At 44.6% G+C, this 16,128-nt stretch overlaps 1 protein-coding gene across 1 annotated transcript in view; it reads left to right on the top strand.

The window, feature by feature from the left end:
• Window positions 1–4,302: 4,302 nt before the first annotated feature.
• The window catches only part of CCDC80 (coiled-coil domain containing 80), a 34,224-nt gene continuing 22,398 nt past the window's right edge, over window positions 4,303–16,128 (top strand). The window contains exons 1-3 of the mRNA XM_044251388.1: window positions 4,303–5,103; window positions 5,548–7,451; window positions 15,569–15,725. Coding sequence (XP_044107323.1) covers window positions 5,559–7,451; window positions 15,569–15,725 — 2,050 coding nt within the window. The 5' untranslated portion in view covers window positions 4,303–5,103; window positions 5,548–5,558. The remainder of the gene's footprint in view (window positions 5,104–5,547; window positions 7,452–15,568; window positions 15,726–16,128) is intronic.

The raw sequence follows: 16,128 nt of genomic DNA, 5'->3' as shown, positions 1-16,128 counted from the left end.
CAGCTTCACTTAAGACCATTATCCTTGACATCTGTCTAAGATGTCCATCCTCCCTCCATCGCTTTTTACACCCTTCTCTTTAAAAAAACAATCTCTTCCAAGCACTTATCTGGGTACAGGTGTATTTATTTTTTTATATTCTTATTGTCTGTTTCCTACTATTGGAATATAGTTTTCATGAGGTCAGGGAGTGTTTGTTCATTGCTATATCCCTTGTGACTAGAGCGATGTCTGGCACTCAATACATATCTGTTGAGTGAATGAATTGCCATCTTGTTGGTTAATCCCTGTCTATGTAAGGTAGTATTCTAGCAATGTGATCAAAACCCAGAGGGCAGGCATGGAAACGACAAGTGAAAGATGGGGTAATTCCAGCAGAGAAAGTGCAGAAGACAGAACGAAGATGGGGTGAACTGGGAAAACGAGGATAAAGGACTGTCAGGTAATCAAACACCTCCTGCTGCCCAGATTATCTTGGACTCATGTAGACTTTAGTGGATTCTAGGGCCAATGAAACATACCAAACAGGATTTTCCAGTGCCATGCAGTAGCTGCCATGGGAAGCCTCTTTCTGGGGAAAAGCCTGCTCCAGGGATAAAAGGAGCAGTCTCCAACAGGAGTGGACTCCATGCATATTGGCTGCAGCCATCGTCAGCACTGAATTTTTCATGAGAAAGTTGGCTGTGGAAATATAATTGACAATTGTTCCAGTGGGAACTTCTAAGCGGGAAGAGACTTCCTGGTTCTGTATCATTCCTGATACAAAGTCTGCACTCTTGGCAAAATTTGAGAGAATGGCTTCAGAAAAAAAATGGACCATTGGTCTCTTTTTGGCTATACCCACAGGTGTGCAGAGCAGCATAATTAGAATTTGCCTCTTTAAACCTGATTGATAGGAATCTTTTGCATGCATTGAATGGCCAATGGCTAAGACTTTGAACACAGTACTGTCTATCCCTTGCCAACCTGGAACTAACCCCCACGCAGCAAACTGATAAGCCCACAAATTTAAACTCTTGCACAGATGGAATGACAATCAATACCGATCTAAATTTCAAATCTTTATCATTAAAGATTTAAAATGAGCCATTAAGTTATTTACATAGTTCCTTAATCTCTGCTAGGACAACATCTTTCAATTTGTTCTAATTAGGAGTTCAACATTCTCTTAACTAAGTAACCTTCCACTTGGGGGGAAAAAGTGCCTTTATGCCCTCCTCCCAGCAAATTCTAAAGTAATTAAAAATAAACAAATAAAAAAAGAATATTTATAACTGCTCCCCAAGAGTTTGGGCCATTTTCCTGTCAAATATTTCTTATTTTTATTTATCTTTTTAAATACACACATTTATCAATTTTGGATTAAACATGTGACCCTGTTAACATTCCAGGAACAATTTCAGAGTTTCTTTTTGGGGATTACTCTTTCTCAGAGCTTCTCTGGGCTGACAGCCTCCTGAATTAGCACACCGCTGACTTTCCCCTGGTCCTGTTGTTTATTTCTGTCATTGTTCTGCCCCGTGAATAGTGAGAAAGAGTAGAATTCTTTCTCATGCTGAAGGACGTAATGTGGTCTTCATCCTTAAGACTGAATCTTTGATTAAGGTCTGCAAATGAAAAGGAAAAGCACATAGCAATCCTCAGTGTATAATTCCGTATCTCTGCCAAAAAAAGTGTGATAAAATGGCTCTGCTATTTCCCAGAAGTTTAGTCCCAGGTTGCTGAAGCCTTGGGTCATGTGGGTCTGACCAGTTAGCACACCTCCTTTTGGATGCCTCCTTCCATTTACTCCAACTTCCATCAAATGGCTACTCCCATCCCTGTGTCTCTAATGCCTGTGTCATTCTGTTTTGTGCATTCATTTCCTTTCCTTCCTCAAATCACTGTGCAGCCAGCGTCAGGCAGTTTCAACACAGTGAATTCCCAAGCTAGCATTTCTAAATTCTACTTTCAAATGTTACTCCTTTTACCTTTCTCTGACTTGACATCCATCTCTTCCAAATCTCTCTTCTCCGCTAATGGCTTAATGTCTCTTTTTTAAGTTACAAGGGAAGAAATGGAAAGATCTAAGAGGGAGATTTTTTAATACAGAACTCTTAAATCGTGGACTAGAAATTGAGAATCTTTACAAACCATGATAATGATTTATAGGATTTTCTAAAAAACCCATGCTTCTTAATTGCTCTTATTAAGTAAGTGCTTTATGGACTTCTGAGGTTTCAGGGAAGGCTTTAAGGCATTGAGGTTGGAAAAATTCTGAACAGGCAGAGAGAAACCCCACTTTGCTAGTCTGTCTGAGCAGAGAATGGGGAATGCTGAGAAGACCCGGAGGCGGTGCAGTGGGCTCTCTCCCGCCGATGTGTTTAGCGCGCCATCTAGTGAGGCTCACAGAAGGGAAGAAAGTCTGAGGGCTCCAGGAAGACACAAACAGCTCAAGGTTGGGCTGGCTTCCCCTCTGGGTCAAATTGCCATGGCAAAACTGTTTTCAACTCTACCAGTGCACAGCCGACAAATGTGCACATGGTCAGCAAGTTGGTGGAAGCCATGGGATATTTAAGGAAAAGGATAAAAGATTTTAAGGACCTCTTAAGAAAGGAAAAAAGTACTGTTATACAATTATTCCAGAAAGTGGGACTCTAAAAGTGCTCCTGTTGAACAAACCATTACTACTTCTCTATGAATACTAGAAACACAAAAAAGGAGTTGAAAGAAGAGAAAAAAGAGAAAGCATGGGAAGAAAATGAAAGAAGGGGACAGGAAAGCATAGTGCTTTCTAGGTAGTTTTAAACCTGGACTCAAATTTCAGAGCTTATGATTTGTGTGATGGTAGGCAATTTATTTAAACTTACTAAGCTTCAATATGTTCATCTATAAAATGGATATCATCCCACCTATCTCGTACAGATGATGTGAAGGATAGAGAAAGATATATATGAAAGCACCAAGCCCAGAGATGCATGGGAAAATGCTCAACAAATGGTAGGGTTATTAGTGGGGAAAAGGCAAAAGGAAAAGGGGAGGAAAGAAGTAGGCTCAGTAAAGGATAGCACGGAACACACTATGATGTGAGAAGGGAAATAACATCTACTACTGTCCAACTTAGCCAAAGGCATTATTTATTTGATCAACTGAGCAGATGTATCCCATGAGAGAGGATGTCTTCTCCAACTCTAGCAGACAGAAGTTCTCTGTCTGAAGTCCACCTTTGTTACTATACTCAAAGTGTCAGAAAGAGCTCCATAGGAGTGCCCTTCCTCTTGGCACCCCTTGGTCTCCAAGCTATGGGTTGAAAAGCCTACACTCAACCCCCTAAAGGTCTTTAATTCTGTGCTGGGGTCTTATGTGAAGGAAAGGTAAATGTGGCCAATCAGAGATGGGGCTGGTCAATGGGTAGCAATTAGGAACCAGGTGAGGGTAGCCACTGTCATGGCCTAGCTCGAAGGAGCCTTCTGAAAATCCTGGTTCACCGCTGCTGTAACAATTAATACTGACTGAATGATGCTCTTCAGACACTGGAAGAAATATCTGTATATCCTGAGTCACCTACTGTCACCACCAAAAGCTGATGCCCATGGCAGATCCAGGAGGTGGAGCCACAGAGTTGCCTCAATCTCTTCTTCGGAACTTGATCTGGTGACTTCTAAGGATTGCCTAAAACACTCCAGACTCCTGACATCTCTGGAAAGCACAATCCTGCACTGTTTCCCCATACTCCCTCACACATCCATGGCCTCAAGGAAACTTCTAGCTTACCATCTCTAGCCAGAGCCCAGGGCTGGAGATCGTAATTCTCTTCCCCAGATGTAATGACCAACTACAGTCTCAGGGGAACAGCAGCCATCGCCTGCCATCTCTGACCTTTTCCCAGCTTCCTTCCATGCCAAGGAGAAAACTACGAACAAGAACTCAGTAATATGATCCCCAATTAGCATAAAATAAAAACAACCCAGTCATGTTTTCCATAGGCTTTTCCAACCTCAAACTAAACACATAAAACAGGGAGAAAGAGATAAAATTATACGCACAGAACTATAAATATATATACCATCCGTAGACGTACAGCCAAGCACCCTGACCCAAATGAGTATCTGTCTCTAGGAAAACCAAGCAGCCAGATACAGAAGTCTGAGAATTTTCCCTTCTCGGTGTGCAATGTGAGTCCAGACAGGAAAGGAAAGTATCCTGGTTCCTTGGTATGGAAGGGGTTAAGTCCTCAGCCATCCTATTCTAAAGAGATTTATGATGATGTGTAGTGTTTCAAAACTTTCCCCCACCCCAAAGAACAGCCCTCCCCTTCCCCACCGAGGCCACTCTCAATGTGGCGAAGTGGGAAGGAGGTGGTGTTTTGCTGATCTGTTAAATTCTTAGTGAAGTTTCCTTGATTTCCAGCGGCTGCTGTTGTTTGAGTTTGGTTTGGATCAAAACTGAGGTTGTCCTGGCATTTCTGGGACTGGGTCCAGGAAAGAGGAAGAAGAAAAAGAAGGAGAAGGAAAAGAGGAGGAAAAAAAAAGTGGGGAGAAATAAAGGAGGGGAGAAGCACAGGAAAAGAAGAAAGTCCTTTTTCAACATCACATTCCTGTGTTTTGCCTCAGCCTGGAAAACATATTAATCCCAGGGCTTTCACGCTCGGAAACAAAGGGACTCAGCCAGACTGTGGGGGAAAGGGTGATAAGAAGGATTCTGGAACTCTAAAGAGAGAAAGAGCAAGATTCAAGAATAGCTGGGACTTCACTTTCAGGGGCGCCCTGTGTTGTCGGCACAGGGGACTGCTACGCACAGACACACGCACGCGAGCAGAAACTACAGCCAAATGGAGAGGCAAAGACTCACAAGGACAGCTCCTTTCCCCTCATCCTACTTGTCAAGAAGGTGAAAAGACAGCCAGAGGAAAGAAGAAAGCAGTTCGGCCCTCAGGTCAGGACAGGCTGTGGGTCCGTGGCGCCTTTGGGAGCTGGAGCTGCAGCACACCCCCCTTTGTACTGCTCAGCCGGGCGAAGGAGAAAGAGGCTTGGGAGGAAAAGTATTTCATCTAGGAAACTGTCCTGGGACCACACTTCAGATTGCCTTTTAAACCCTCTGCATTCCATCTCCATGAGCCACAATGTAAGTGTGTAATCCTTTCTGTCTTTGGTGTGTTTGTTTCTTTGTTGCTCCTTTGAAGAAATGAAATGGGAATGTTGTCACAATTAATATGCTCAGTGTGCCTTTTCTCTGGAGCATCAGAGAGCCCGGTGGAAACAGGGCAAGCATGCTGAATGGGGAGCGGACCTGGGTTTCCTACTTAATGTAACTGTCTCTGTTAAGCACTAACAAATTACAGGGGTTTAAAAGCAACAGGATCTCATCCTTTTTTCCATTCCCTGACCTCCTTGCTGCTTCTCTCACCACCCCTTCCCCCACCCTTTGGCCAAGATAGAGAAAAAGAAAATGCCCAGTTCTGTTTGCAATTAAATGATTTTCTTTTTTTTTTTTTTCCTTCTTCTTCTTCTTTTTTTTTCCCCCACTCCCCCGTCCCTTTCTGTCTTTTGACCCTGCTGCCTTTCAAAGTGGATTGCACAATGACATGGAGAATGGGACTCAGTTTCACCATGCTGTTGGCAATGTGGCTGGTGTGTGGATCAGAACCCCACCTCCATGCCATGAATAGAGGGAGCCCTGGAGGGCGGAAAGCACCTCTGGTTTCCCCAGCCAACAGAAGGCCAGCTCGGCTTCTGAGGCACACAGGGAGGTCTCAGGGAATTGAGAGAAGCACTCTGGAAGAACCAAACCTTCCGCCTCTCCAAAGAAGGAGGAGTGTGCCGGTGTTGAGAGTAGCTCCCGCGACAACTGCGCCGCTGGCCCCCCAGCGCATCACTGGGGCCCCAGTGAGACCTAAGCAGAGACCAGTAGCCCCGAGCTCTCCCCGTGACATGATCCGAGATGAGGGGTCCTCCGCTCGCTCAAGAATGTTGCGTTTCCCCTCTGGGTCCAGTTCTCCTAACATCCTCGCCAGCTTTGCGGGGAAGAATAGGGTGTGGGTCATCTCGGCCCCTCACTCCTCCGAGGGCTACTACCGTCTCATGATGAGCCTGCTGAAGGACGACGTGTACTGCGAGCTGGCGGAAAGACACATCCAGCAGATCGTGCTGTTCCACCAGGCAGGCGAGGAAGGAGGCAAAGTGCGGAGGATCACCAGCGAGGGCCGGGTCCTGGAGCAGCCCCTGGACCCCAGCCTCATCCCGAAACTGATGAGCTTCCTGAAGCTGGAGAAGGGGAAGTTCGGCATGGTGCTATTGAAGAAGACGCTGCAGGTTGAGGAGCGCTACCCTTATCCCGTCAGGCTGGAGGCCCTGTATGAGATCATCGACCAAGGCCCCATCCGCAGGATTGAGAAAATCAGGCAGAAGGGTTTTGTCCAAAAATGCAAGGCCTCTGGGGTCGAGGGTCAGGTGGTGGAGGAGGGGAACAATGGTGGAGGGGCAGGAAAGCCGGTGAGCAGTGAGAAGAGAAAGGAGGACCAGAGGAGAGCCCAAGTCCCACCAACCAGAGACACTCGGGTGAAGATGCAGAGAAAGCCAGCCACTACCACGGCCGCCCCTCCCCCGCCTCCTCCAACCCCAAGGGCCACCACCCTGCTTCCTGCTGCAGTCCCAACAGTGACCCGGGCCACCTCTCGGGTAGTAACTGCAGCTGCAAGACTGACCACCACCACGGCCTTTCCCACCACCCAGAGGCCCTGGACTCCCAGGGTGCACCCCTCCTCAGATGCCCACAGGGCCCCGGTGACGGTGGAGGTGGCCCCTGCCAGGGAGCCGGTGGCCTCAGAGAATCTCTACCCTCAGCCCAGGAAGGATCAGCACAGGGAGAGGCTGCAGGCCACCAGGAGGCCTAGCAAGGCCACCAGCTTCGAGAGCTTCACGGCTGCCCCTCCCACCACCGTCTCAGAGCACAGCACAAGGGCGGGCGCCGGACGTTTCCGGGACAACCGCACAGACAGACGGGAGCATGGCCACCAGGACCCAAATGTGGTGCCAGGTCCTCACAAGCCAGCCAAGGGGAAACCTCCCAAAAAGAAAGCCCAGGACAAAATTCTTAGCAATGAGTATGAAAGTAAGTATGACCTCAGCAGGCCTACTGCCTCTCAGCTGGAGGAGGAGTTGCAGGTGGAGAATGTTCCCCCCCAAAAAGCAAAGGAATCGAAAAAGCATGAAAAGCTTGAGAAACCTGAGAAGGAGAAGAAAAAAAAGGTGAAAAATGAGAAAGCAGACAAGTTACTCAAGAGTGAAAAGCAGGTGAAGAAGGAGAAGGCTGAGAAAAAGAGCAGGCAGGAGAAAGAGAAGAGCAAGAAGAAAAAAGCAGGTAAAACAGAGCAGGAGGGGTACCTGAAACCCACCACCAAACACTTCACTCAGAGTCCCAGGAAGTCTGTGACCGATCTGCTGGGGTCCTTTGAAGGCAGACGAAGGCTGCTTGTAAGTAATCTTCTCCCCAGCGTTGTTCTGTGGGCTGAGGTAGGGCATGCTGAAGTTTGCTTTGGTATTTTTCTTAAAATCATGTTGCTGGATGGCAGACTGTGGCTGATTCCGTGCCATGTAAGGGAGATCAGGAGGTTTGTCTAGAAGGGAAGCCAGGCCAGGTGCTTCTTTGGGTTTAGTGCTCTATGAACCTCAGTCCACACAGGTTTGTGACCTAAGGTCCAGACTTAATGGCCAGGAGCTCTTAGACATAAACCCAGGGAAGCACATATGCTCAGCTTCTTCCAAACCTGTCAGTATCCATCCCCTGTCTTTAGCTCTCTTCCAACAGATAGTTCTGGGTAGAGCTCCCTTTTACTAAGTTCAAAGAATAAAAGAAGATCAAAGGAGTTCCTAAAATGGCATGCATTGACTCTTGTCATGACTTAGGAAAAGGACATATCACTTCATGAGCTTAGGAACTAGAACCATGTGTATGGGGAAATGGTAAAATTTCTCCTTTTTCTCCAAATTAATTCTATATCAGGGTGGAAGCCTGAAAGAGGAAAGGAAGAGAGCTGGGGTGGGGAGTGGGTATGACTGGGCATGGGGAAGTGTCCTTGTTGGCGTGACCCTCACCAATGCTTTAAAACGAGGTAGTTGAAATCTTCTTTCCTTAAAGACTGCCTCCCACATCACTGCCCAACTTCCAGTGAGAGGCCAAAAAGACAGCATGGGGAATTGGGCTAATTGTTCCAATTTCCAATGTGCTAGGGAACAGATGTCAATTTCTCCTGAGCCTCTGTCAGAAGTGTCCCTCTGTGAGTGTGTGTGTGCGTGCGTGTATGTGTATGTGTGAAAGGAGACAAACAAACCTTGCTCCCACTTTGCCTGTGTTTCTGAAGCCACTGATACAGAGCAAGTCATAGATCCATCTCAGGAGCTCTCTCTTTTGGCCATTACTAGCCTCCATCCAAAGCATAACTGAAGAATCTAGTCAAGCCAAAGGAAGCCTTTGGACAGAAATAAATTCATCCTAAATGTAAGGGCAGTTCTCATCAGCCATGTAAGAATGGCTTCTTTCTGGGACGCCTGGGTGGCTCAGTTCGTTAGGCGGCTGCCTTCAGCTTGGGTCATGATCCCAGCGTCCTGGGATCGAGTCCCACATCGGGCTCCTTGTTCTGTAGGGAGCCTGCTTCTCCCTCTACCACTCTGCCTGTGCTCTCGCTCGCTCTCTCTCTCTCTCTCTGACAAATAAATAAATAGAATCTTAAAAAAAAAAAAAAAAGAATGGCTTCTTTCCCTCCCCATGTCTCCTTGTGCCCTCTTTTAGGGCCCTTCCAAGATTTCTACCCCTTCTTAATGTTGTCATTTTACTCTAGGCTGTCAAGGAGGAGAAGGTACAGCACAATCACTTCAGAGAAAAAGATCAGTAAATTAATGTCAGGCAATGTGGGTTAAGAAGGATTTTTTTTTCCAATACGTGAGTGAGGAGACACTTCATGCCACTGAGGACAGCATTTGTCCTACTAAAGGCACAGGGTGACTGCACGCTGCATTATTACCACCACCACCATCCACCCTGCCACCCCCCCACCCCCCACCCCACCCCTGCCAAGAGATAGGCACTTTTCTCTCAAGGCATCTTGGGGCTTTTAATTTTTCCAATCTGGTCTAAATTTGGATTAATGATCTGAACAGAGAGGCCCTGATGTCCATTTATCTTTAGTGGTTTCAAAAAGTTTAAATACGCATTTGAAATGTTACTCACAGCAGAGTTCCTAGTGGTGTTTATCGTGGGTAGGGCATATCCCCAAATTCTCTCAGCTGTTTCACAATGGTGCATCTATGCATTAGAACAAAATGTAAGTTTTCATTGATTCTACAGGTTTGTGTGTGTGTATGTGTTGTTATGCATTTTTGGTATATTTCGCTCATTTTTAACCAGAGCTTTAAAGTATATAAATTAGCAGAAGAGAGGCTGTCTGCTAGAGTAGTTTACTTGGTTACTAACCAGCTACTTGGTTATTTTCAGAGTACATAAATCTAAAGGAGAATATTTTAGTCAGAGCCAAAAAAGTCATTCATTTCAGAGGAGAATTCTACCTGGGACTTAAATGTCTGTTACAGACATTAAGGGAACCAACTGCTCTCTTTGAGGTGTGGGCAAGTCTGCACAGTGTGCTCCTCCCGAGGACCCAGGACTTTGTCCAGCCTGCTAAAGCTCATCACCCAACCCTGGTTGTTTAGCCAACAGGGCAGGCAAAGTTCTCTTCATGGGCAGGTTTTTTGCAGGGGGAAAATAATCATGGGTAAAATGTCGGGATTGTAATTGTGCACCCGTCTGGCAAATACTTCCATTGCCCCTGGTTTGTGAGTCCAAAGAAAGAGGTTTTCATACTCTATCCCTGATATTAGTCATGCCTTTCATTTCTCCCCTTTCGTTCAACTCCCTTAGTCAGGGATTTGAAAGCCCAGCTGGGTATTTTCTGCTTTAAACCGTGTCCCTGATCATAAATTTCTAGCAAATGAAAATTCAAACGACAGCCTCTGCTGATGTCATATGAGGCAAACCAGAAACCAACTGAGGTGGCTCATAGCAGCATTGCTCTTTGGAGCTGGTGAGAGAACCAGGTTTGTTATTAGGGAGAAAGTACCAACAGGAGGCTGTTCCATCTCACCATCCCACGTGTGCCCAGTTGATGATCATACAAGAAATGTGTTGTTAGAAGAGCTAATATCTAAAATACGTACTGATTAGAAAAGACAAGATGAAATAAACATGATATAATATCAAAAGATGGAGAGAAAAGGAATCTGTTTCGCCAGGCAGAGGGGAGACTTGGGTTTCTGGGTAAAAGAGCTGGTTGGTGCCATTTATCTTTTTTCCACTTATTTTTCCTATTACACATGCTGTTGTTATTCAGGAAGGGTAGGGAATCAATTAATATTCATTAAGGCTTCTCAGTCTCCGAGCTATAAAAGGAGGTCTGATGAGATACACCTCCAACCGGCCTCAACCGAACCCAGTGTGAGCAAACTGATGTGAGGTTACATTCTAAGAAGTCACACCGGACTTTTAGCTCCTCTTTCCATTTCTCAGTAATCAGCTACAATGTATCATAAACCCCTGGGGCTTTACATGTATTTATATCATTCTTTGGATGTGAAAACATCATGTAACTCCTCCTTAACCCATTTATTTAGAGAAACAATGGTCACCATGGTGAACAGCATCTGAGGGAGCTTCCAAGGAGCTGCAGGTAGAACCAGGTGTCCTATTCTGAGACCAGAGGACAGTCTTTCAAGAGCACATCTTGCAAGGCGCTTTGCCAAAGCTGTGTGGTTTAACTCTCATAACAATCCCATGAGGAAGGACTCATTAACTCTACTGTATAGTCAAGGAAAGAAGCTTAGAGAGTTTGAGAAATTTCCTAAGGTGCGTAGCTAATACATGGCCAAGTCAGAATTAGAACTCAGGTCCCTTTGATTTTAAAATTCATACTCCAGCCACTCCCGCCATTCTGCATCCTATGAGTGTAAGCCTTCAGTGGACATATGCCATAAAGTGAAGGAGAAACTGAGAAACCATCCTGTTAGTTAATCAATTCATATGTTTTAAAATTCACTTTTAACCTTAAATTACTCAGGTAAATGGTAAGGTCTAACAATTGTCAATATTTTGTGCTAAGCAACAGTGTAGAGTTTCCGACCTTATTGCCCAGCTGGGTCTCTGCACCTGAGCCCTCTGGCTTGCCTGGGGGTCAGTCGAGAATAATAGATTGAATCCCAGTTAACCTAACCCCTCAGACTGGTTGGTGTCAGTTTAGAGTTGACAACAGTAAGAATATAGAAACACTGTTTATCATTAAAACATTGGACTATGTGTTGTAGAGCTGAAAAGCCATCATTTTGTACCCTGAGATGTACGTACTTGTCACCTAGCAAGAGGCCTCACACTGTGGAATTACATAGACTCAAGATCAAGTTAAATGCTCTGGACACAATCTCCTGTAATTCAAGTAGCTTCTTCTTTTTTTTTTTTAATTTATTTGACAGAGAGAGGCACAGTGAGAAAGCAAACACAAGCAGGGACAGGGGGAGAGGGAGAAGCAGGCTTCCCACTAATCAGGGAGCCCGATGTGGGGCTCGATCCCAGGACCCTGGGATCATGACCTGAGCTGAAGGCAGAGGCTCAACCCACTGAGCCACCCAGGTGCCCCAAGTAGCTTCTTATTTTTAACACTACCTCAGAAATGTGGATATTGAAACAACAATCTATTTATTTGGTTTAATTTTAGAAAAGTATATAAAGCTCTGCTTTACTAAGGCATACTACTAGCTTGAATGTTATTTTTCAGAAATTTGTAAAAATCTAGTGTTTTGAGCTTAACACAGTGCTTAAAATAAGCTGAGACTTACAATATCTTCCCTTTAGCATCTTCTCATTCTTGTTTTTTCCCTTCACTTATGCAAACTGGCTCCATTATATTCTGAGGATCCTTGTGCCAACATGCCAGTTGGAACAGAAACATAAAATAGAACCACAACACAATTCTGAACCCATGATACATGTCCTGATTTATACCACCAAACTAGAAAGAGGCCAAGTGTCAGACAATAATGTTTAGGAAGAGAGAATTGGACCTGGTTACCATTTTTTTAAGATTTTATTTATTTATTTGACAGAGATAGAGATCACAAGTAGGCAGAGAGGCAGGCAGAAAGAAAGAGGGGGAAGCAGGTTCCCTGCTGAGTGGAGAGCCCGATGCAGGGCTCAATCCCAGGACCCTGGAACCACAACCTGAGCCGAAGGCAGAAGCTTTAACCCACTGAGCCACCCAGGGGCCCCGGACATGGTTACCATTTTAAACACCATTTGAAACACTGTCAAACTTAACAGCGAAGGGGAAGGAGATGTCAGCATACAGGGAAAGAGTGGCTGAAATATGTTCATATGATCAGCCTCTACTACTGTCCCTGATGCTAGCTTGAGCAGCAGATTAAATGCAAGGGGAAAGGGGTCTTTAGCAACTGGTTCTCAGGGGCCATCTAGACATTCTTAAGCAGGGGGACACTACACCTCACCTCTGGCTGAAGTGATCTTTGGAAACTAAGGAACATGGGCCAACATTTGAACAACAATTGAAAGGAGAATGTGACCATTGAGGGCTAGGAAAGATGTTAAGGAAGATGCTGCATTTGAAGACTTCTTACCTGTAGTTAAGGTGGAGGGGAGGGGAGAGCTTTTTGTGTGGAAAGGGTAATAGGGGCCAAGGCAGAGGAAGGAATGAGTCAACTCTTCAGAGGCAACATACCCATATGGCGCTTATGTGCACACAGCCTAACACACACACACACACACATAAAATTTTTTCCCCTTGATTCTCACTCCTATTTTCAGGGAAGTTGTTCCATTATAAAGATGCAAAAGCCAAGGTTCAGAAAGTTAAGTGGCCTTGTTAAGATAGCCAGTGTTGAACTAAGAACAAATACAGTCCCTTCCACTTTAACTACACTCACCCTTTCTCTGTGCCACTCTGCCCAGATTCCTTTCATTTCATAACAGAGACCAGTCTGGCTGCAGGGTGAAGAGGTCATATAAGGGAGGAATAGGAGGAAAGGTTAGCAAGAGAGAGTCTGGGGCCAGGTTGCAGGAGGGAGGACGTGAGTCATGCAAAATAAATGTCACCCCAGGGGTAGGTTAAGGCATCCCTGGGCACAGGTCCTGAGGTGAAAATAAACATCAGGGTTCTTTATTTATTTATGTTGATTCCTGCTGGGTATCTAATGCCCTAGGGCTACTGTGTTCAGAGGTACTGAGAGAAGCTGCCAGGCCCGGAAGGATGAGCTTCTGAATGATTCTATGTTGTCTGAAGTCCCGGTTATTCACAGGAGGGACAAACAGACCAGAGGGAGCTGTGAGGGCTCTTGAAATCCTGTCCTATCATGATGTCCATGGGCTGTAAAGGTCCATGTCCAAGTATGATAAGAATAAAATGGAATCTATGTATGGATTTGAAGTTATAAACGCAGGTAATTATCAGTCATCCAGCATGTGGACAGCTGTGCCCTAGAGACTCCTCGAAGTACATTCTAAATATGGACACATCCTTCATTTAGAGAAGGGAATCCAAAGTCATTACCAGTAAAGCTTACTTTTGTTTCTGGCTGTTTTGTGTTTTCACTTGAACATTCATTTATTTCAAAGTAGTGTGTTTGTGAGCAAAGAATGGCCTGGAAAAAAACCTTAAATATACCAACTGAAAATAAAACTCCAAGGTATGAGCCACTATTAAAACCTGAAGAAATATGTTCAAATGTCATAAAACCAATTGAAAACTAACAAACAAAGCAAAAATACCATCACTGTATCCTTTTATAGCCACCCTAAGTCTTTTTTAAGGCTAAGTATGAATCAATGAATAAGTTTGGGAAAATATTATTTTTCCTCTTCGGGAATTATATTTCTAAAATAAGCATGGTCTACCCACCCTGTCCACCTGAACAGGCATATAAACACAAAATCAAAAATACACAAAATCATGACCACTTAACTAAATATAAATAACAACCTGAGGGGGGAAAAAAGCTACATCCCAGAAAAATCTTTGTTAATGTCCCACTCAAAAGTTATTGAACACATTTTGATTTCCATGAGGGATAGTATTTTGTCTGGTGCAGGGAATTTATAAAAGAGAAAGCCTACAGGCACCAATAAACACATCTCTGACAGAAAAGTATAAATAGCAGTTTCAAGCTGGGAGCAGATTTATTAACCATTTTGATTAAGTGTTTGGAAGGGATTAACGACATGGCAACTTGCCTTCTGAAAAATGCCATGCTAATAGCCCCAAACTTCAGAAATCTTTTATAAGGTTAGATGAGTAAATAGAAAAGTGGCTGACAAATTTGAATATTGTCAGGTTTGAGAAAGGGTACAGAGGCTGGGCTCTAAGCCAAATGATGAGTTCGCAAAGGGTCATGCAGACAACAGTCTAGGGAGCTCTTTAGGGTCAGAGAGCTCAACAAAGACCTGCTCATCATCAGAATGAAATTCCGCATCCTTCCACCTCCAGGGTGAACAGCACCATGACCACCCACTCGTGGGGTGTGGTACATGTTCTAGTCTCTGCTCATGAAAAACCTGGTAAAATTGGAGAGGGCTCAGGAAAAGCCTACAAAAAGAATCAAGGAAGTAGAAAAGCTTTTATATCCAGTTAGATGGAAACATTGAGACATTCCTAGAGCATTCAACAGGAGCCCTACAAACGAAGGGTATCCTCCTTTTATCCAAAATTATAAAATCTGCCTTCCCAGATGTCTCTGGTGACTGTCCCATCTCTTTCTTTTGCTCTGTCTTTTCCTCTTTTTTCCCCAGAAGCCAGGGGTTGGCAGTGAGCTTCAAAGACACACAGGAGCTTGTTGAAAAATGCCAAGCCTAAATTATAGAAAGCTGAACCGAAAGAGCAAAATCCACCCTGTTGGGGGTTCTCCAGTGTCAAAGAGGTCTGCCACAAACCCTGTACAGGCCCAGTGTGGCAATGAATATATTCTGTGTGACAAATCATAGGTCAAAAGGCCATCCTAAAAACTTTCTGCAAGATTGCCTATTAAAGTAGGATTAAGAATGAAACAGAATCTATGTATGGATTTGAAGTTACAAAGAGTATGAAGCTCTCTCAACCCTGTGGGACATGAAACAAAAGAGTGGAAACCACTGAATTCATGAGAGCAGTCCATTAGGATAATAAAGCTCAAAAGGAAGGAAGGGGGATAGCACTTGCTAACAATGACTGCATGTCCATTATTCATGTAACAGCCTTGCAAAGTAAGTATTCCTGTGAAGAGTTCACAAATGAAAAAGCTAGGACACGTGAAGACTAGTACTAAAGATAACTAGTGAGAATAGAAAACTCTAAGGTATCTGGAGCCATTTTAAAAATGGGAGAGGGGGAGGAGCTTTCCAAATGGCTTGTTTGGGCCCTAATTACGATAACTGTCCAATAGAACACTTTAGTTGACTCTCATGTCAGTCACTCCCGGCCCTCTATTTCAAATTATCCCCTTGGACTTTGCCTCTGCGTACAACTATCACTGTGAATTAATATTTGCTTGCCTCCTCCCATCTCTAGCTGGTCACGGCTCCCAAGGCTGAGAACAACATGTACGTGCAGCAGCGAGATGAGTATCTGGAAAGTTTCTGTAAGATGGCCACCAGGAAAATCTCCGTGATCACCATCTTTGGCCCTGTCAACAACAGTACCATGAAAATCGACCACTTCCAGCTAGGTTCTCTTCAACATTTTAATGGCATTATTGTCTTTCTCATACCTAAGGTGGGACCAACTTTATGGGAGAGGTCCGTGGGGCATTAAGAGGGTCATTCAGTTATTTAGAGGGCTCTTTCCTGTGGTGACAAAGGTCAGTTTAACAGCCTATTTATATAACTATTCTGGATGGTTCTGGTGTACGTTTTTGGCACGTTACAATGAAAAAAATATGCAAGCATTCTATGGGTTGAAAGTCAATAAGGCAGAGAAAAATGAGAGAAGAAATACAGTGGTGGGAGAGCCAGAAAGGTATGTAGACAGTTTCCTCTGGCTCCGGAGTCATCTAGCCTGTGAATGGCACCATCTGATCTTCCTGCTGCTTTCACGCTGCAGGGGACTCACTCACAGATGGGGACCTGCCA

Source organism: Neovison vison, chromosome 6, assembly GCF_020171115.1.
Source record: "Neovison vison isolate M4711 chromosome 6, ASM_NN_V1, whole genome shotgun sequence".
NCBI classification, from domain to species: Eukaryota; Metazoa; Chordata; class Mammalia; order Carnivora; family Mustelidae; genus Neogale; species Neogale vison.
Note: the sequence above shows the minus strand (reverse complement) of the source record. Positions and strands in the feature narration are given on the sequence as shown.